Below are 22515 nucleotides of genomic sequence, written 5' to 3'. Positions count from 1 at the left end.
CATTTATCTTATGTCCTGTTAATTACCCAGTTCCCTATCCACACTAATGTATCACTTGAAACGTTGAAAGTTCTTATCTCCAACTCACAAATTGAAGTCAAGAGAATCTAAACTAGTAATTTTATCATGGTGTTAAAAATGTATCTACTTTTGATCACTGGTTTCAACTTGCAATGGAGTTCAATGGTTATTTTGCAAATGCAGCCATTGTGAATTTCACGGAGTCTTCAATATGACGCTGTTTTCACAAGGTTAAATCATCCCCGAACATGAAACAATTCACAATTTATGGTATTCTTTATTCAAAATGCAGAATGAATGTCACATTAACAATGGTGTCCATTATGCACTTACCACAGAATTTTCTGCCCCGTTCCAGATTTCCGAAATATTATTACGCCTAACAACATCTCACATGATGTGAAGAACTGCATTGTGGACAATTCTTCACTTTGTCATTCAGCACTATTTGTCCTTATAAGTTTGCTGTTCTGATACAAAAGTGAGCATTAATTATGTAACCTTCCAATCACCCCAAACATAATAACTATGATTTTAGAAGTCACTCACTTTATCTCAAAATGACTTGCCCAAGCTGATTTTTTTTTGGGACACAGCGACATTTTCCAAAAACATTTCATACTGGTGCCTGCCAATCAATGCCTCACTATTTGGTTTGACTTGGATATGACCTTGGGGCAGTGCTCAGGCATCAGATTCATAGCCTTTGGTTGCTAACACAACTCCAGGTAAAATAGTTCCTCTTTATTCACTCCGTGAAATCCATTCTTAGGATCATCATAAGCCATATTTCTGTCAGTGTCAATACATTGACATATTCTCCAATTTTGGACATTGTTCATGAACAGAAAAGGCTGAAACATATTGGGCTTGCAAATGTATTAGTAATCGAAGAGTGTCATGCTGTAAAAGCACAGCTGATCCAGTACCATACTTTTTGACTCTGATCTCCAGCATCTGCAGTTCTCACTTTCGCCCAGAGGTACAAGTAATGTTAACATGATTGAGAAGATGACTGTGTATTCAATTGAAAACAACTTCATTAAAATTGAGAATAAAGCTCAAACTACAATTATGAAACATTCAGAATACATTTATTACACTCCAGGATTGCATTGTGCATTTACTCATAATACATTTAAAGTTTTTTCCACAAATCAAAATCTCCATTATGTTGCCTCAGTCTGTTCCTTTCAGCATCAATGGCATGGCTATTAACTATTTAATAAAATACTGTTAAGAGAAATTTGGCTATATTATCCTTTCATGATAAGATGACTTGTGCCTTTTTATATCTGTCGCTACAGTAACATTCATAAATAACTCAATGTTCATTATGAAATGAGGGCCACAACCAGGTAAGCCACAATCTTATTGAAGGAGGCAGACCATGCTAATAGAGCTAAATGGCTTATTCCAGCCTCTAATCGATATATTCCACTCATGGAATTACAAGGAGGATAAAGTGGGAGGGACAATCCCTGTACTGGTGTGTTTGTTATGGAAATAAGTGCCCACAACAGAAGAATGGCGCCAATGCTGGATTCCACATGCACACCAGATTCCAGAACTTGTGTTGTGATTGATGGATCCATCGAGCGTCTGTGCAAGGGGAGTTAATTCTGTATATCTGCTGTGTTACTGGTTCCAGTGTAGAAATTCAGCAGCCCCTTTTCTTCCTGCCTCAACCCCAGCTTCGTTATAACATTTAAAATCATTAATGGAAAGGTAACAGATGGATAATGCAGATTCGACAGGTGCTCCTGGTTCCTCCTAGGAACCAGGAGCACCAATGTGAAAATTCCCAACCAGCCAGTCAGGGTCCATTTCATTCCAACCAGCACCTTTAATACTTAATGCCTGACACCAGCTTATGGAAAACAAATACCAATCCGAGTTCATATATTTGCCTTAGGTTTTAAATTGACAAGAGAGTTTCCCTTCAAAGGCCGCCACAATGTCAAAATTCCACCTCGGTAACAAATTAATTCAGCACTCCATCTCGTTACATATACTCAGCGACTCTGAATTCCCTTCCTTGTGGTTGTGAGGGTTGAAGAGAGGATAGAGTTTCACTGTGAACTTGTCCTGTATGGTGTAGATAGGACACAGGTCTTCAGCATCATAAAAGGATAGCTGCCCCTTCTCATAATTCAGATAGACACGGATGATGCGGGGCTTGCGTTGGAGGGGGAGGATCTTGGCACCAGACTCATTGACATTGACTAGGTTCCCATTGACCATTTCAATCACCCAGTAGCCATCTTGTGGCGTCAGCTGTTTAGTTATTGCCCGGTCGGCAATTTCGCTGACCACCCCAATGACACAAGCGGTATTGTTGCCCAGCAATACGTCCCAGTAGTGCTGCCCTGACAGGAAGCCAACATTGGCCAGAACACAGAGCCAGTGGTTAAAGCGATGGGGCACGAATGAAGAGTCCCGACGTTTCTCACCATCAATCACACTGATGAGATCCTCAGACAGAATGAGTCGTGGATGTGCTGTCTTAGGATCCAGTTTCAGAAATTCTCTGGCTGCAAGATACACATCCTTAGTTAAAAGAGACATTCAGTGATTGGACACATTCTTAGGTTCAGCTAGTCTTACCTTGGAGCCAGCAGTAGTCGGAGGGCAGAGACCTGAGAAGCGGTAAGGGGCTAATCAGCATCTGGTGAGAGTGACCGTGAGATTCAATCGAGACATTACAGCCAACCTGTTAAATGACTGGCTATTTGAGTGGTAAGGATAAGTCTTTAATTTTCTGACTCTAATCAAATAACCTGTCGAATTATGGTTTCTAGTTAATTGTTAGTGTGTGTTAGTGAGAATTGCATTTAGTTTTTTTTTAGTGGCTAATTTTTGGGTAAAAAAGGAGGAAGGCCAGTACCTTCAAGCCGCATGTTCCATCTGTAACATGTGGGAGTTCTTGATTACTGACTGCTCGATGAGCAACATGTGTGCAGGAGGTGCTGTCAGTACCTCCAACTCAAGTGCCAGGTTATGGAGCTTGAACGAGGTCTGGAGGCACTGAGGAACATCCAGGAGAATGAGAGTTAAGTTGATAGCACGTACAAGACTGTGGTCACCCCACAGCATAAAAAGGTCCAGGAGGATAGAGAATGGGTGATCATTGCATGCAGCTGTAAGGTGAGGCAGATAGTGCAGGAGTCCCCTAAGGCTATCTGAATAGCCGACAAGTACGCAGTGTTGAGTTCTGACGACGGGGATAATGCTTCAGGGAATTGTAGCCAAAGCAAAACCCACAGCATGGTGGGTCATTCAGCTATACAGAGTGGGACAGAAAAAGGCAGTGAGGACTGCAGTGATAGGAGACTCAATCATCAAAGGAGAGGTGTTTCTGCAGATGCTCTATTGCCAACAGAATTGTATGGTGCCTCCTTAGTGCAAGGGTCCTGCAGGTTACTGAGCTGCTGCAGGGCAATTGGGGTGGGTGGTGTTGATGTGGGAAGGGAACCAGCCAGTGGTTGTGGTAGACACTGGTTCCAACAACATAGTTAAAAAGAAGGATGAGGTCCTGAAGCTGAAGTTAGGGAGTTAGGAGCCAGATTGAAAGCCAGGACCTCAAAAGGTAGTAATGTCTGGATTACTACCTGTGCACATGCTAGTGAGGCTAGGATTGGCAGATTAGGCCGTTTAAAAATGAGAGCTGAGGAGTGGTGTAGGAGGGAGGGCTTGAGATTTCTGAATAATTGAGACCATTCCTGGGAAGGCAGAAATTATTTAAGAGGGACGGTCTTCATCCAAACAGTGAAGGGACCAATATTCTTGCAGGCTGTTTGCTATCAATATTGGGCGGACTTTAAACAAGCATGGCGGGGGGATGGATGAGAACCTAACGGGAGGCTCTCAGTTAGCTAGAGTGGGTGAGGGGTTAAGGAAAAAGAGAATCAGGATATTAAATAAAAAGCAAGAAGCAGCTGTGCAGCATAGCACTAAGATGAGTGGAAACTAAGTAGTGACAGAAAAAGAGAGAATGTTTGTTTAAAAAGGATTTTTCCGGTGGAGGAGATAGGATATTAAAGATAGAAAAATTTGCATAACGTCACTTCATCTGAATGTTTGCAGTATTTGAAACAAGGTAAACGAGTTGATGGCACAAACTGTTGCAACTGGGCATAATTAGGTAGTCATGACAGAACCGTGGTCACGAAGGACAGACAGGAAGGAAAGGGGAGGCGGTGTAGCTCTGATATTTAAGGATTACATCCGGGCAGTAGTGGGAGATGATTCTATGGAGAAAAAGGTTGAATCAATGAATTAGAAATATTAAGGGGAAAAAGTCACTGATAGGTGTAGTCTATAGGCCACCAAATAATATCACAGTGGGCAGACAATAAACAGAAATAACTGATACATCTAAATATGGAATGGCAATTATGGAGGCTTTTAATCTACATATTGAGTATTCAAACCAAGTCGGTCAAGCCAGCCTTCAGGAGGGGTTCATAGAATGTATACACGAACAGTTTCCTCGAACAGTATGTATAATGAAACCTATGAGGGAACAAACCATCCTAGATCTGATCCTGTGCAATGTACCAGGAATAATTAGTGATCTCATAGTTTGGGATCCTCTCGGAAGGAGTGCTCAAAGATGGAGGGTGAGAAGGTAAAATTCAAGCCAGTATCAGTATCTTGTGCTTAAACAAAAGAGACTACAATAGGATGGGGAAGGAGTTGGCTAAGGTAGTTTGGGAGCAAAGACTATATGATGGGTCAATTGAGGAACAGTGGAGGACTTTCAAAGCAACATTTTACAGCGCTCATCAAAAGAATATACACATGAAACGGAAGGATTGCAGGAAAAAGGATAATCAACCATAGATGGCTATGGAAATAAATGAGGGTATCAAATTGAAAGTTAAACATTCAAAGTGGCAAAGGTGAATGGGAAACTAGAGGACTGGGAAATCTTTATAGGCAGTGTAGCACTGAGATGACTGGAAACTAGGTAGTGACAGAAAAAGAGAGAATGTTTGTTTAAAAAGAAAGATTCTTCTGGTGGAGGAGATAGGATTTTAAAGATAGAAAAACTTGCATATCGACACTTCACCTGAATGTTCACAGTATTTGAAACAAGGTAAAAGATTATGAGAGCAAACTGGCCCCGAATATAAAAAGATAGTAAAGATTTCTACAAATATAAGTTGAAAAAAAGAGTGGCTAAAGTAAACATTGGTCCTTTATCAAACGAGAAGGTGGATGTCATAGTGGGAAATGAGGAAACGGCTGAGGCCTTGAACTGGTATTCTGTGTCGGTCTTCACAGTGGAAGACACAAATAACATGCCACTAATTGATGACAAGCAGGCTATGGCAGATGAGTACCTATAAGAGATCATTATCAGTAAAGAGGTAGTGTTGGACAAGCTAATGGAACTAAAGGTAGAAAAGTCTCCTGGCCCTGATGGAATGCATCCCAGGGTACTAAAAAGGGATGGCAGGAGAAATAGCAAGTGGTAATTTACCAAAATTTGCTCAACTCTGGGGTGGTTCCAGCAGATCGGAAAACAGCAAATGTGACTCCAGTACTTGAAAAAGTAAACAAAAGATAAGTAACTATAGGTCTGTTAACTTAACGTTGTAATAGGGAAAATGCTTAAATCTATCATCAGGGAAGAACTAGTGAGAAATCTGGGTAGAAATTGTCGCATTTGGCAGACACAGTATGGATTAATGAAAGGCAGGTCACGCGAAACTAATTTACTGGAATTCTTAGAGGACTTTACAAGTGCAGTGGACAACAGGGAACCAGTGGAGCTGGTATAGTTAGATTTCCAGAAGGTATCTGATAAGATACCACACAAAAGGCTGCTGCATAAGATAAAGGTGCCTGGCATTAACTAATAGAAAACAAAGAGTAAGGAATAAATGTGTGTTTTTGGGTTGGTGATCAATGGCTAACGGTATGCCTCAGGGATCAGTGCTGGGACCAAAATTGTTTACAATTTACAAAGATGATTTAGAGTTGGGGACCAAGTGTAGTGTGGCAATGTTTGCAGATGACACTAAGATGATTGGCAGAGCCAAGTGTGCAGAGGACACAAAATCTGCAGAGGGATATAGATATGTTAAATGAGTGGGCAAGGGTCTGGCAGATGGAGTACAATGTTGGTCAATATGAGGTCATTCATTTTGATAAGAAGAACAGTAAAATGGACTATTATTTAAATGGTGAAAAATTGCAGCATGCTGCTGTGCAGAGACACGTGGGTTGTCCTTCTGCATGAATCACAAAACATTGGTTAGCATACGCAGCAGGTAATTAAGAAGGCCAATGGAATATTGTCCTTTATTGCTAGAGGGATGGTGTTTAAAAATAGGGAGGTTATGTTTTGGATCAAATTACTGCAGATGCTGGAATCTGTACTGAAAACAACAAATGCTGGAGATCACAGCGGGCCAGGCAGCATCCAAGCAGAGGGGAAGCTAACATTTCATGTCGAGATGACTCTTCATTAGAACTGAAATGAAGTGTGGAGGGACAGCAGTTGTGCAGACTTCACTTCAGTTCTGATGAATAGTTATCTAGACTCAAAATGTTAGCTTGCTCTCCTTCCATGGGTGCTGCCTGACCAGAGGTTATGCTGCAGCTGCATAAAGATGCTAGTGAGGCCACAGGAGGAGTATTGTGTACAGTTTTGGATCCTTACTTGAGAAAGGATGTACTGACACTGAAGGTAGTGCAGAGAAGATTCACTAGGTTGATTCTGGAGTTGAGAAGGCTGGATTACAAGGAGAGATTGACTGGACAGGGACTATACACTTTGGAATTTAAAAGAGTGAGGGCACATTTTATAGAAACATGTAAAATTATGAAGGGAATAGATAAGACAGAAGCAGGGATGTTGTTTCCACTGGCAGGTAAAACTAGAACCGGGAGCACACAGTTATGAAATAAAGGGAGCAGATTTAGAGCTGAGTTGAGGAGGAACGTCTTCATCCAAATGGTTGCGAATCTGTAGATTTCCCTGTCTAGTGAAGCAGTTGAGGCAACCTCATTGAATGTTTTAAGGCAAAGATAGAGTTTTGAACAGCTGAGGAATTCATGGTTATGGTGAGTGAGCGTTAAGTGGAGCCGAGTCCACGAAGAGATGAGCCATGATTTTATTGAATGGTGGAGCAGATTGGAAGGGCCAGATGGCTGACTCTGCTCCTTTTTTAATTTCTTCTATTTACTCATTGTCCATTGTATAATACTCAATCATTGTGCAGGTATAGCACGTATAAACACATGCATAGAGTAAGGCCCATTAGGATCATGCTAGGGTGTTAAACAGTTACTTCACATCTGTTTTCAGTTTGGAGGAAAATGCAGAAGATGGACAATGAAATTCTTGAATAGCTTAGTATCGGGAGCGAAGTATTCGGGTTTTTGGCTGGCTTAAAAATGGACAAATTTTTGTTCCATCCCAAGCAGCTGTAGAAGATGAGGAGGGAAATTACAGGGGTTCTGCACCAAATTTTTAATCATTCTGGCAATGGGGAGCTGCCAATTGATTGGAAGACAGATAAAGTTGTTCCACTTTTCAAAGAAGGTGGTAGAGATAAATCAGGGAATTACAGAGCAGAGCAGTGAGCCTTACATTAATTGGAGAAAATTCTGAATTAATCTCCATTTGGTGAGGCAAGGTTTGATCAGCACTGCTTTGTTAGAGGGAGGTCATGCCGAACAAGTCCAACTGAGTTTTGAGAGGAGGTGACCAGGTGTGTAGATGAGGGTAGTGCAATTCATGTAGTTTACATGGATTTCAGCAAAACTTTTGACAAAGTTCAATATGGTAGTTTTATGAAGGTGTAGGTGAGTACTGTACCTTTAAGAGAGAGTGGAAGCTGGCACGGACCGAGAGAGGCACAGTATGCTGAAAAATTTTAAAATGTAACATTTGGTTGAAACAAATAGCTGGAGCTGCACTGCCATGGTACAAAACAAATTCAAATTTTGCCAGTTTAAATTATGCCCCAGATACAAAATTCAATCAAATTTGAATTTTACTGTTTTGGATGACATCAAACTAATGAAATGATCTGATGTTTTGGGGTATAATATCAGACATTTTGCACAGTTAGGGGGAAGAACAGCAAAGAGCTGCCAAGCACCAACATAACAGCCAGCAGAATAGCTCTTTGAAAGGTACTTGTCCATAAGAAATCTATGCCGCAGAACACCAAAGCTGACCTAGAGAAATCTACAGAGAAAGTTTGATTAAGAGAAAGGAGTATAAATAGTTGTTGTTTAATGTTCTCTTTTGGATTAAAATAAAATTGCTAAATTTTTTCTTAAATTAGTGGTTTTTGGGATAGTTCTTTGCCACTCGAAATTTAACTGAATATGGCGCGGGGTGAACTTTTCTGTGTGGCCAGTTTAAATTATAGCAGAGGGGTTTGCCCAGTATCATAACAATAGACTTATAAAGAAGGTAAACACACATGGGATCCAGATAACTTTGAAAGTAATTGGATCCAAAAGTAATTGGAGAGAGGGTGATGGTAAGAAAGCTGTTTGTGATTGGTGATCAGTGCCTACTGGTGTACTACAGGGATCAATGTAGGGTCCCTTTATTATTGAGGATATGGAAGTAAATGTGGAGGGAATGACAAGTGTGCTTATTTATGACATGAAGATTGGCCGGGTGATTCATACTGAGGAAGAAGGCTGGGTTATAGGAGGATAAAGATGTCTTGGTCAGATGAGAGGGCAGATGGAACTTAACCCTGATAAATGTGAAGTCACAAGACAAGAGAATACTCAATGAATGGCAGGACTCGAAGAAGTTCATCGAATGGGAAGGTTCTTTGGGTGCTAGTCCACAGATCCCTGAAGGCAGCAGGTTTAAAGGATAATTAAGAGGCATACTTGACACTTGCATTTATCAATCGTACAGTGGCACTGTGGTTAGCACTGCTGCCTCACAGCGCCAGAGACCTGGGTTCAATTCCCTCCTCAGGCGACTGACTGTGTGGAGTTTGCATATTCTCCCCGTGTCTGCGTGGGTTTCCTCCGGGTGCTCCAGTTTCCTCCAAAAATGTGCAGGTTCGGTGAATTGGCCAAAAATGTGCAGGTTCGGTGAATTGGCCATGCTAAATTGCCCGTAGTATTAGGTGATCCGTAGGGGGATGGGTTGCGCTTCGGTGGGTCGGTGTGGACTTGTTGGGCCGAAGGGCCTGTTTCCACACTGTAAGTAATCTAATCTAATCTAATCAAAGCACAGAATATAATTGCAGGGAGATAGAAAAATCTCAACACCAGCCACTACTTTGAGAAATGTATGTTTTTTTACAATGTATTAGATACATTTACAATGTATCTTATTTCAAATGTTATTACATCTGAAATGTTCAATGAGACAGGTTGTGTTCTGAAGTTCAAAGGAGCCAGAGGGCTCAAGAACCATGGCGCAGGCCTAGTCGGGAACTGGAAACCTTCTGTTTGAAAACTGCTGTCAACAGATGCTTTGTAATTGGTTAGTTGTTTTTAAAATGATGTGATTAATATTATTGCTTTGTTTTAATGGTATTTAACCATTAAACTGATTGGGATTGTAAAAGTGTTCAGAAGAAGAATTTATCCAAAAAAGAGTTTTTCTGTATGTACCAATGTTGACATTCAGATTTGTGTGTGTCATCTGGACCCTGTACTTTGATGTTTACATCGAAACTTTTGAATTCATTTAAGGAACGTGGGCACCACTGGCTAGGACATCATTTACTGTCCACCCTGAACCGGCCAGAAGAGACAATCACATGGAGGCCAGCCCAGGCGAGGACAGCAGAATTCTTTCTGTAAAGAGCATTACTGAAACAAATTGATTTGTTTTAAACCACTAATCAAAAATGGTTGTTATTATATTGAATACAAATTTCACAATCTGCCTAAAGGGATTTATACCTCTGACCCCAGAACAATAACCAGGAGGTCTGGATTACTAGTCCAGTGACATTACTACCATGTACTCATTGAATTGAAATACCTGAACAGATGGCAAACTTCCTTGGTTGAGTGTTCAAACATTTGATTTGTCTACTTAAGACTGTAATATATTCAGCTCTAGAGGTTTCATTGACATGCTTATGCAAAACATTATGTATGTTTGGGTGAGAACTAAAATCATGAAAACATTCAGTCCAGGAGAAGCTGAGCTTTGTTTGATTGTCAATTCTAATTGGATTATATTTTTGTCAAGTAGAAATGGAGTAGTTTTTTTTAAAAGGAGAAAGTGAGGGCTGCAGATGCTGGAGATCAGAGCTGAAAATGTGTTGCTGGAAAAGCGCAGCAGGTCAGGCAGCATCCAAGGAACAGGAGAATCGACGTTTTGGGCATAAGCCCTTCTTCATTCCTGAAGAAGGGCTTATGCCCGAAACGTCGATTCTCCTGTTCCTTCGATGCTGCCTGACCTGCTGCGCTTTTCCAGCAACACATTTTCAGCTAGTTTTTTTAAAAACAGATTTATGACTACTTAAATGGTCACAGTTTTAAATGGAATTTGAATGGCTAGGGTGAGTGCTTGACTGGTTTATGAGCTCCAAGATATATTACAAGAGGCTGAATGGATGTTTATTTTTCTAACAGTTACACAAGCATTTCAAAGACTTTTCAGTTTTATTACCAGTTTCTTGCCAGGGCTTTAGATTAGTCTCTGTGGAGAAATATGAAGGGGTATGCAATGGACATACCAAATATGTAGCTGAAAATGTGTTGCTGGAAAAGCGCAGCAGGTCAGGCAGAATCCAAGGAGCAGGAGAATCGACGTTTTGGGCATGAGCCCTTCTTCAGGAGCTCATGCCCGAAACGCCGATTCTCCTGCTCCTTGGATGCTGCCTGACCTGCTGAGCTTTTCCAGCAACGCATTTTCAGTTCTGATCTCCAGCATCTGCAGTCCTCACTTTCTCCATACCAAATATGTCGACTGAGGAGAACAGCGGAGGCATGTAGGGTACCGAAACGGGAACGGTACACGAGGTTAGGGCTAGAAGCCTAACAATCAGGTACAGAACAGTTCCAGTGTTCCAGTAGAAGGAACCATGTTTTCTAATCATCCTCTCCTTTGTATCCATCTTAGTCTGTTTGATGAGTCAGAAACACTTACTCAAGCCTGCCGATAAATTGTGCAGTGAAAATAATGAGTATGTATGTTGAACCAGGAATGGGATTTCAGAAATTACCCAATTTACATTTCCTATTTCAAAAGGCAAAACCCTACTCACTGACTTTCCATCTTTTAGGAGTCCTTCTCTGAGCATTGGGCCAGACTCAGTTTTTAAGAGACCTCCATTGTTCGTTAATTCAAAGTTCATTCAGCACATATGACATACTCAAACAATTCTATTGTACACAGCCAGATCCCACAAACAGTAAAAGATTACTGACCAGATAATCTGCGAATGACTTTGATCGAGGATGAAATATTTGATAACAGAACCCGAAGATCTCACCTGCTTCTTTCCCAAATATTACCATGAATCTTTTACAACCACAAGGGCAAAAAAAAAGGACTTTGATTTAGCGACTCATCCGAAAGACTGTGCCTCTAATAATCTAGCACTGCCTCAGTATTGCACAGCTGCTTATATTAGACTTTACACTCAAGTCTCAGGAGTGGGCTTGCACCTACAAGCTTCTGACACTGAGCCATAGGCTGCTATATCCACTGTGTAATAAATTCATTTATAGCACTGTGTCTGCATGCAAGAGACTGGTTGATCACATACCTGGTACTAATGCTTTAAGTTTATCCCAGATTTTAACGTAGCGGAAAGGTGTGATGACAGAGTTGGTACGCAGCTCAGTGGGTTCATCTACTGGTTTGACATGCTCCTGTCTACACCTGGAATAGAGCAACTTCACAAGAATGTTACAATAACCTAATGCTTTACAAAAACAAAACCTTCCAAATTTTTCCGGTAAAAGCAAATACTGCGGACTCTAGAAATATGATACAAACACAAAATGCTGGAGAAATTCAGAAAGTCCGGCAACATCCGTGGAGAGAAATAGAGAGTGAATGTTTCGAATCAGGTATGACACTTTAGAGGGAGTGAGCTTTTCCAGAATTCTGTGTTTGTTTCCCCCAAATTTCTCATCTCAAGTTGGAAGAGACAGGCAGCCCGTGAGCACAGTGTCAAAGTTGCCACTCTTTTCATACAAGCTTGTGGCCATGTTGTCAAGGCAAACCAGGCCAAGTCTGAAATTGTTCCCAGTTTAAGAAAACAAATTAGTCACAGAACATTTTAAAGGTGTTTTACAGCTAAAAACGTACTCCTTGTTTTGAAGTACCATTGCAGTTTTGATGCAATATGCATACCTCTTTAAAGGGTGTAGGTTAAACTTTTGCTAATATTGCCATGTGCACAGGATATGATGAAATCATCCCATGACTTTGAGTAGTTGGTGAGGAGTAAGATCAAATGCTGGTTACCACCATGGTGCCCACAGTTCAAGGAAGAAAGCAACACAATATAAGAACAACTAATATCCTGAGCAGCTAACTTTGTTTCAATATACTCAAATAAGTTAAGTGATTAGAGATTTCAAGGGTGATGCAATATTGTATCTCGGTGAAGATGCTAATCCATATATTGGTCCACTACATAAGTGTCCATTCACATCCCACACAAGATGAATGCCAAACTGAACAAGATAGAAAGAGATGATTCGGTTAAAAGGACTAATGTAGCACCAACATGATTGTCAATGAAGGCAGCTGGTTATTTTTGAATTTGTTTAGAACTAAGGCATGTAAATCTGGCTGTAACACAATGCGCTCAGAAAATTCCACACTTTAGAATCTCAATCCCAAATTTATGATTGCCAAATTCTTCAGCAAACCCGTACTTTGGGCATTGGTTGGGACAGAGAGATCCTTCTTAGGAACTAACAATACTCCATACTCCCTTCGTGAGATATTGCTCATAAAGGATATTTTTCAACAATATATAGACTTGATGGTGTGCAAGATACCAGGATGCTTTTGCAAAGAAGACAGCATCGCCATCACAGGCACAAAGTGGAGCATGACAGAAATTTATACCTTCTGATAGAAGCTGCATGCAGAGAAAATTTGATGTTTAGTAGTTTGAAACGGAACACCAATACTTCACAAATTAACTTTTTGGATCCAACAATTCCGATGCAAACATTTTTCCTGATCCTGGTAAGCTAAAGGTGTCAACGCAATGGCCATTCTACAAGATAAAATGATCTGCAACTCTGCCTCAGTATTTCTAATACTCTTACTTTCAATAGTGCCCGGAAAGCCTCTCAGTTATTTATGAACTTCTAATCTAAATTTTTTTGTTGGCAGGAGGATCTAGTTTTTTTAAAATGACATTGAAATGTCTTTAACTGAAGCAACTGACACATCTTGAAAAAGACTTAGAGCATGACTTCTCCAGAAGAGGAAATCTATTGCTTTTCCCTCCAGGTGTTTGTCAGCTGCCCAAGCCAATCAAATAGAGAATTGAAATCCTTGGCAATTGTATTTGGCATCCAGCCAGTATGTAGCTGGAAAGAAGTTCTGTAGTGGAAACAAATCATGTGACACAAATGATCTGACAAAAACCCTAATTTGTGCAACACCAAGATTATAGTGCCTGTTTCTCAAAACACAAAAGTATTATTGTAACGTGCCTTTATGCCAGGAATTTCCATGCTCACTTCTGATACTTAAAGCCATCTACCTAACACATCAAAAACTGCAGAGCTCTCCCCAGTCTGCAAGGAAATCTCATGGACATGAATTTTGGGCAACATAAATTCCAAGCATTGTAGCAGGATATATACAATGATCACATATTCTAAAAGGTTAGGATCTATCCTCTAAAAGGCATGTGCAAATCATATCACATCAGTTGCTACTGTATCTTGAAAAAGCACAATTAATTTTGTACAGTAAGGCTACGATAATGACCAGATAATCTTAGATGTTGGTTAAGGGAGGTGTGTTGGAAAAGTCTTCTGTTCTTCAAAATGTTGCCATGCAATCTTTTACATCCACTTGAAGGGGCAGACCGGTGCCTCAATATTGCATTTTGCAATAGATAGCAACTCTTCACAGTCAAGCCTTCCTAAAGAAGTGCACTGTAGTCTGGATTTTGTGCTCAGTCACTGGAATCTGATTCAAATCTATGAACTTGTGGTAGAAAGCCTGAATACCAATTAAACTATGACTGACACCAAGTGTGCTTTGCAGCCAAGGGGACTCTGGCTAGCGCTGTGACCTCAGAGTGCCAATGACCCAGGGGTGATTCTAGCCTCAGGCGACTGTCTGTGTGGAGTTTGCACGTCCTCTGTGCTTGTGTGAGTTTTGACTGGGTGGTCCAGTTTCCTCCCGCAGTCCAAAGATGTGCACGTTGGTGGATTAGCCATGCTAAATTGCCCCATATTGTCCAGAGTTACGTCGGTTAGGTGGATTAGCCGTGGTAAAATGTGGATTATGGTGATAAGGCAGGGATTTGGGTCTGGGAGAGATATTCTTTGAAAGGTCAGCTGTAGACTCGATGGGTTGAATGGCCTCTTTCCACACTGTAGAATTTCTATGATTCTATTCTATGGTTATCCTTCTCCAAACTCCATTGGCCATGACAGTAAACTATAGCACTGGACATAATTCCAGTCAAGCCCAACTAACTCAGAAGACATTTAGTATTAAACATGGGAGTGTGATATCTGTGTGGGTTAGGCTGTGTACATATCCAGTCAGATCAGCAGTGGGAACTCGGGAGCATATATTTAGAAAGAACTTCAGACACGTACCTGTCCAGCAGCAGTTTGATATCCTAAAGAAAAGTGAAAAACCAAAACAAAATAGAAGGTTATAATTTTCACATTTGACAGTTACGAGAAAGAATTGTCTGTATAATAAAATGATCCACAAAGAACATGCAATGAAAGTTCATTAATCAGACTTGGTTAGCACAACATGAGGTTTTTGATGTAATATACTAGCTGTTTGGAAGAATCCTTGTATGGAGTCATAGTGATAGCCAGCATGGAAACAGACCCTTTGGTTTAACTTGTCCATGCTGACCAGGTTTCCTAAACTGAATTAATCAGTTTGCCAGCCTTGGCCCATGTCCCTCTAAAATTTTACTATTCACATACCTGTCCAAAAGTCCTTTAAATACTGTAAATGTACCCACCTCTGCCATTTCCTCGGTCAGCTTGTTACACATACCCTCCCTTTTAAATCTTTCCCCTCTCACCTTAAACCTCTCTCCTTTAGTTTTGGTCTCCCCTATCGTGGGGAAAAGACCATTGCTATTCACTCTACCTATACCCCTCATAATTTTATAAACATCTATAAGATCACCTCTCAGCCTCCTACACTCGAGGCAAAAATAAGTCCAAGCCTATTCAGTCTCTGTAACATCCTCGTAAATCATTTTTGCACCCAGAATGAGTAGGAACATTTCCTGGTCAGCCAGAACATAATGGTCGCTGTGCTGCATTATCCTCCTGACGTTAAAAGGCTCCACATATATTAGCAATCCCAATCCTCATTCTGAGGAATTACCAGATGATACACTTGAAATAACAAACAGAAATTCACTGATTTCTTTTTAATTGGTAAACCACCGCAGCACTGATGAGAACAGCATATCTGAATGTATGGAGAATCACAAATAGACCTAAATAGTTTAGACCTAACACGAAGATTAATACAGATATGTTAGCACCTTCCCCAAGCTCTGATCCCTTTGGTACTCCACTAGTCACTGCCTGTCATGCAGGGGATAAAAGAACCCATTTGTTCCTGCTCCTTGCTTCTTGTCTGCCAAGCAGCTGTCTTTCTATGTCAGTACACTATCCCCAAGCCCATGCATTTTAACATTACATCCTAATCTCTAATGTGCGATCTTATTAAAAGCTTTCTGAAAGTCCAAGTAAAGCAAGTTAATTGGCTCCCCTTATCAATTCTACTAGTTACATTTTTTGAAAGCTTCTCGTAGGTTTGTCAAGCATTATTTCTTTTTCATGAACTCATGTTGCCTCTCTGATCCTGTCACTGTTTTCCAAACGCTCTGCTATTTTATAATGGACCCTCGCATTTCCCCACTGCTGGCAGGCAAACCAGTCTATAATTCTATTTTCTCTCTACCTTTTGTTTTAAAAAATAGGTTGGATACATTGGTGCTAAAGCATTATGATGATTAGGATATTTAATATCATTCCAGGACATAAATAGCTTACAGCTTAACACTCTGAAATGAAATGAAGCTGCATATCTAATAGAATGGGCTAGCCATGACTTACCAAAATTCCCCAATTTGAGGAACAGTGACAGATTAGACTTAGCAAACATTATATCACGATTCGAGAGAGAAGGGAGAGAGGCAATAGGGAACCACAGACCTTTAACAGGTCTGCTACCTGTTACAAGTCTTAACAATGCATTTAGTAAACCATAATATGATTAAGATAAACTAACAAGGTTTTACAAAAGGGAAATCCTGTGTGACATTTATGAGGGTACTTTGAGGATGTAACTAGGAGGGTAGGTCAAAGGGATCCAGTAATTTTAGTGTACTTGGACTTCCCAAAGGCAATCAAGAAGATGTTACACTAGATAAGGTTCATGGACTTTGGTGATGTACTGGTATAGAGAATTGGTTTGTGGACAAGAAGCAGAAAATAGGGATAAATGGGCATTTTCAAGTGACTGCACTTAATAGGCTTAACTTGCTGCCAGGATCAGTGCTGGAACCTCAGCTACAGACTCTTTTACAGTCTGTACTAATGAGACAGAATAATGTATCTAAATTTACTGACAAGACAAAGTTAAGTGGAAATGCAACACTGAGGAGAATATAAAGTGGATGCAAAGAACAGTTAAGTGAATGGACAAGGCAACACTGAAGTTAATGGAAGTATGATGTTATTCACTTTGGTCATAAGAATGGAAAAGCAGAATATTTTTAAACAATGTGAAACTTCTGAATATTGGTGTTCAAAGACGGAGGTGAACTCTTGCAGAGAAAGTAAGTTAACATGCAGGAACAACAAGCAAAGTAGTTGGCCTGTGGCCATTATTGCACAGTGATTTGAGTCTTGCTGCAATTGAAGAGGACTTTGGTGAAATCACACCAAATACAATGCAGTTTTGGTCCACATATTTAGTAAAGGGTATAGCTACACTAGAGGCAGTACAATAGAAGTTCACTAGAATGGCACCTAGGATAAAAGTATTGTCATCTGATTACAAGCTGTGTAAATTGGATCTATATTCTTTGGTGTTCATAAAGATTATGGAAAGTTTGGGGGTGAGGGTGACAGGATAAACGCAATGGTTGTTTTGTTGTTTCTAGGAAGCATAATGATGAGAAGAAATTTATTCACTCAAAAGATTATCAATCTTTGGAATTCCCCATACTGTAAGGCATTGATAAGCTATAATTGAAGATACTTAAGGTTGAGATAAGACTTATTCATTTGATCTCTCAGAGAATCATCCAATATGGGCAGCGGGCTGAAGTCCAAGATTAGCCAATGAACATGGAACCGTCTCAAAGAATTATATGTTCTCGAGCTGTTCCAATCTCAAGTTCTCAAGTCACCCTTGGATAAGCAGGAAACCCATGAGCTTCCAAATCAAGGTGGCATTGGTTCAAATCTGACACGTGACCAACCAACATCTGACAATTCCATAAATCCCAACAACAACAAAAAAAAAGATGGTCCTTCACTGCTACAGGTGAGATAGTAGCCCAAGGTCTTATCTTCCTCATGAGGTGAATGTAAAATATCCCATTGCCTTTGTTGCCCTGGTTATTATTTATCCTTCAATCTCACTTGAACACCACCAGACTGCTGGTTATAGGAGCTTGTTGTGTGCAAAATAGTTGCATCTTGTCTGCAATTACAACAGTGACTGCACTCCAAAATATAAATGATATGGATGTTGTGTCAGGAATGCTGCTATATAAATGCAAAATTGTTCAGTTTTTCATCTATTAACATTTTCCTCAAAGCTTCTGAAGTACTGAGCAAAGAACACAGGTGAAAGGAGCAAAAGGTGAAGGATACATTTGTTCCATGTTTCCCACAGATTGCCTTCTCACCTGGAGAAGCTCTCGAGGTTCCTTGAAACTTAGTTGCAACTGGACATCCAGAATGATTTGCTCAATTGAGGACATTTCCCTTTGGATCTTCTGCACGTTTTCTTGCAAGGGTTCAATGATTTGGCACACTTGCTGCTCAATCTTTGATTGCAGTTCTTGTTTCTTTTCATCCAAAAATTGATAGATGGCGAACAGATCGGCATCAACCTGCTCCTTCAGCAGTTTGCCTTGCTCCTGGGTGAAAATTATCCAGTAAAGTCTATCAATATAAGTTATTATTTTCTGAGTAGTTGGAGATACAGCTGCATGTCTAATTTGGTTGGCTAAGGCTTGCAGCTAACTAATAAAAACAAGCATTGGACAAAGGAGTTAAGCATACATTCCGAGGAGACCTAACATCAGAGGTAAAGGCAGTCCCTGGTCAGTGCTCTGCGGAGATGAGACGTTACCAGTCTTGTGACTGGCACTTTTACCAAGAAATGCTGATCTGCTGATTTAATCAATCATACCTTGATTTTTACCTCTGATGGCACTGTTTCAAAACAAAACCATGACTCCCCCTTCACCCTAGGCATTCCCCCTGTTCAGCTCTCATCTTTGTTCACTGTTCCAGGATCATCCAACAATACAAAGAAAATCCCTAGCCTCTGCTCTTCATTGTAGACAGTATCTCATCCTTGTCCTCTCCATCCTCACCTCCAATAACAAAGGATAGAAGCTCACAAATTTCTGTCAATAAGACTGAGACCATCTGAACAGCTGAATCTGCCACTCCTTCCATTCCCAGGAACACACTAGGCCAACTGTCCTCGGAGGCTCCTCTCACTTCTTAACTTTGATCCTTCTTCAGTTTGTCTCCAATCTCTACTCATTAGAACTTTATCCTGGCTCCAACATTAATTAGTATTGTTAACAGTTCTCTCTCCTCAGGTACTGTCTATCATTCCCTCAAATCTGCTGTAAGCACCCACTCCTTAAATAAAGCAATAATCCTGTCCCAGTTCATGAGTAAACTATCACTCCATTTGCAACTGCGGTTTCATTTCAGATCTCCTTGAATATGTTGTTATTTCCAGAACTCCATCAAATCAGCTTTCCTTTTCAGCCAAGTCTAACAAAAACAAACTATCCTTCATGTCTGCAGCCACTGATACTGTTGACCACACCATCATTTTCAACTCGGACAGCGGGGGAGGACTATATTTGACTGGTTCCATGCTCATCTACCTGATCATAGCTAGAATACAACTTGCGATGGCTTCTCTTTCTGTTCCTGCACTGTTATCTCTTGTATCCTGATGAGGATTTATCCTTGATTGAAAACAAAAAGTGCTGGAGATTACAGCAGGTCAGGAAGCCTCCATGGAGAGAAAATAAGCTACATTTTGAGTCTTGAGCTTCATCAGAGCTATCCTTGTTCTCCGCCTAATCCTCATGCGACACCTTGGGTAAATTCATACAGAAACATAATCCCAGATTTCACCCGCATTCAGATAACATTTGGCTCTACCTCATTATCACTTCTCTTGATTTTTCTACTGTCTGTAAATTATCAGTCTGGATAAATAGAAATATCCATGTATTAAATATTGAGAAGACCAAAGCTCATTAAGTTTGCATCAGTGCTTACTGTGAAAAAGGACATGGAAGATATAGAATGCAGGGAAATAGATGGTGACATCTTGAAAAATGTCCATATTACACAGAGGAAGAAGTGCTGGATGTCTTGAAAAGTGGATAAATCTCCAGAACCTGATCAGATGTACCCTAGAACTCTGTGGGAAGCTAGGGAAGTAATTGCTGGGCTTCTTACTGAGATATTTGTATCATCAATAGTCACAGATTAGGTGCCAGAGGACTGGAGGTTGGCTAACGTACCACTGTTTAAGAAAGATGGTAAGGATAAGCCAGGGAACTATAGACCAGTGAGCCTGACATCGGTAACAGGCAAGTTGTTGGAGGGAATCCTAAGGGACAGGATACACATGTATTTGGAAGGGCAAGGACTGATTAGGGTTGAGGTAGTCCACAACTTGAGGGCATAGGTTTGGGGTGAGAGGGGAAAGATATAAAAGAGATCTAAGGGGCAACTTTTTCACACAGATGGTGGTATGTGTATGGAATGAGCTGCCAGAGGAAGTGGTGAAGGCTAGTATAATTGCAACATTTAAAAGGCATCTGGAGGGGAATATGAATAGGAAGGGTTTGAGGATGTGGTCCAGGTGCTGACAGGTGGGACTAGATTGAATTGGGATATCTGATTGGCATGGCCAAGTTGGACCGAAGGGTCTCTTTCCATCCTGTACATCTCTATGACTAGGTTTGACCCTTTTTACAAATTTCCCTTCCATTGCTGCTAACTCTATTCTTTTTGCTGGCAAATGTCTAGTGCTAGACCAGTCTGCTTGTAATTTTGAGTGCTGTATTTGACTCCGACTTGAACTCCCATTTACCAGTACAGAGGTTCACTGAGGCCACCTATTTCCACCCATATCACACCTGCCTCAGCTTACGTCCTGTTGAAACATACAATCATACCTTTGTAACCCCTGGTCCTTATTATCCCAAAGCACATTTTTTCAGCTTCCCACATGCTACCGTCTGTAAGTCTGAGGTCACCTATAACTCTGATACCCATGTTATCCGTTGCACTAAGTCTATTGTCCCACCAACAATGTTCACTAAACTCCATTAGTACCAAATTAAGTGATGCCTTGATTTTAAAATATTATCTGTGGTTTTAAACTCTCACTGGCATTAGCACTCCTTATCTCAATAATTGTCTTCAGCTCCACAACCCTGAGATATCTGGACTCTAATTCTGGGTCTGGAATTCCCTCCATACATCTGATCTCTCAACTTCTCCAGTTGCTTCTTAAAATCTACTCCTTTCACTGAGCATTTAGTCATCCGCTTCATTATCTCTACATCACATCTTACATTGTGATGTCCCTGTGAAGCACCTGGGGACTTTTATACAGGACACCACACAAATACAACTTGTTGTTGCTCTACATTGAATAACCTGGTCTGATTTTAAACTTATACCCAGTTGTCCTAACCACTTCACCAGCGGAAAGACCTTCTCTCTAACATATTATCAAAATCCTAAATACCTCAATGAATCATATCCTCAGAAACCTGCTAACATTGTGATGAATGTACACTACACTCCTTTCAAATTCAATATATATTTTCTAAACAGAGATGTCCAGAACTGTACAGAGCACTCCAGTTATGGCCTAACTATTGCTTTGCAGAACTCGAGCTAAATTTATAGTCTAACCTTTCAGATATAAAGGCCAATATTCCACTGGCATTTTTTGTACATTTTTGATAATATTAAAATATGGACATGGATCCCTAAAGCGCTTTTGAACTCCACCATTTCCAACTTTTCAGTATTTGAACAATAATCAGACTTCTCAATTTTAATCCGAAGCTACACTTTATAACTCTGCTTTTAAAGCTAAGGATTCCACATGCTCCTTTTTAGAAAAAAAACTTGTCTTACCACCTTCAAACACATGTGCACATTAAGAGAATTTCATGAATTAAATAAATGCCAGAGTGCCCCAGTAACGATACAACTTTTAGGCAAAGACATTACTCGAATATTTATGTTCTTTGTTCAAACGTCATGACATCCTCTACCGAGAAAGCCAGTGGATGAGACAAATCATATGACACTCACCTGTAATTTACAAATCTTTGCCTCTTCTTGGCTTTGGCTTTGACAGGCCTTCTCCTTTTGGGACTGGAGGAAGTTGATAGCCTGTCCCAATTTTTCCTGCAAGAGAAACAGTGAGTTTCATAACGATAGGTTTGTCCAGATTACCAAACTGAATAACATTAAGAAATCGGAGCAGGCTCCTTAAGTCTGCTCCATCATTCATCACAATTATGGGTAATAACCATTTGGATTCAGCTCCATTTTCCAGCCATTATTATGCTTCACGGCAAAGTGGGTTCAATGGGATAAATGGCATACTCCAGCTCCTATGTTTCAATGTTTCTATTCAGGAAGTTCAAAATATAAAAGATTGCCAATTTAAAGCACAGATGAGGTGATTTGTTTCCTCATAAAGATCATGGAATTATGGAACTTTCAATTTGTAAAGGTCAGAGTCATACAGCATAAAACTGACCCTTTGTTCCAACCAGTCCATGCCGAACATAATTCTAAACTAAACTAATTCCACCAGCCTGCTCCTGGCCTATATCCCTCCAAGCCTTTCCTATCATGAAGTAAAAATCTCGATTTCCAGCGGGGTCTCAAAGTTCCACAATCAGGTCAAAAAACAATAGCAATCAGTCTGGTTCTTTAAGACTTCACACTTTACTCCTCATGCAGCTGGGCATAGATTGTCCAGAAACAGAGATTAAACACTTTTGTGTTGCTCAGAAAAGCTGCGCA

The 22515-nt window shown here is 40.4% G+C and overlaps 1 protein-coding gene across 5 annotated transcripts in view; it reads right to left on the bottom strand.

Moving 5' to 3' along the window:
* Nucleotides 1-1099: 1099 nt before the first annotated feature.
* The window catches only part of LOC122541370 (zinc-binding protein A33-like), a 43869-nt gene continuing 22453 nt past the window's right edge, over nt 1100-22515 (bottom strand). For 4 of the 5 annotated variants that reach the window (XM_043678076.1, XM_043678077.1, XM_043678075.1 and 1 more), the window contains exons 3-7: nt 21793-21888; nt 18099-18332; nt 14794-14816; nt 11751-11866; nt 1100-2555 (exon numbers count right to left, since the gene is read on the bottom strand). In XM_043678076.1, the coding sequence (XP_043534011.1) occupies nt 2011-2555; nt 11751-11866; nt 14794-14816; nt 18099-18332; nt 21793-21888 (1014 nt within the window). In that variant the 3' untranslated portion in view covers nt 1100-2010. The remainder of the gene's footprint in view (nt 2556-11750; nt 11867-14793; nt 14817-18098; nt 18333-21792; nt 21889-22515) is intronic. The other variant, XM_043678078.1, reaches the window with a different exon arrangement.

Source organism: Chiloscyllium plagiosum, chromosome 37 (assembly GCF_004010195.1).
Source record: "Chiloscyllium plagiosum isolate BGI_BamShark_2017 chromosome 37, ASM401019v2, whole genome shotgun sequence".
In the NCBI taxonomy this organism is placed as follows: domain Eukaryota; kingdom Metazoa; phylum Chordata; class Chondrichthyes; order Orectolobiformes; family Hemiscylliidae; genus Chiloscyllium; species Chiloscyllium plagiosum.
Note: the sequence above shows the minus strand (reverse complement) of the source record. Positions and strands in the feature narration are given on the sequence as shown.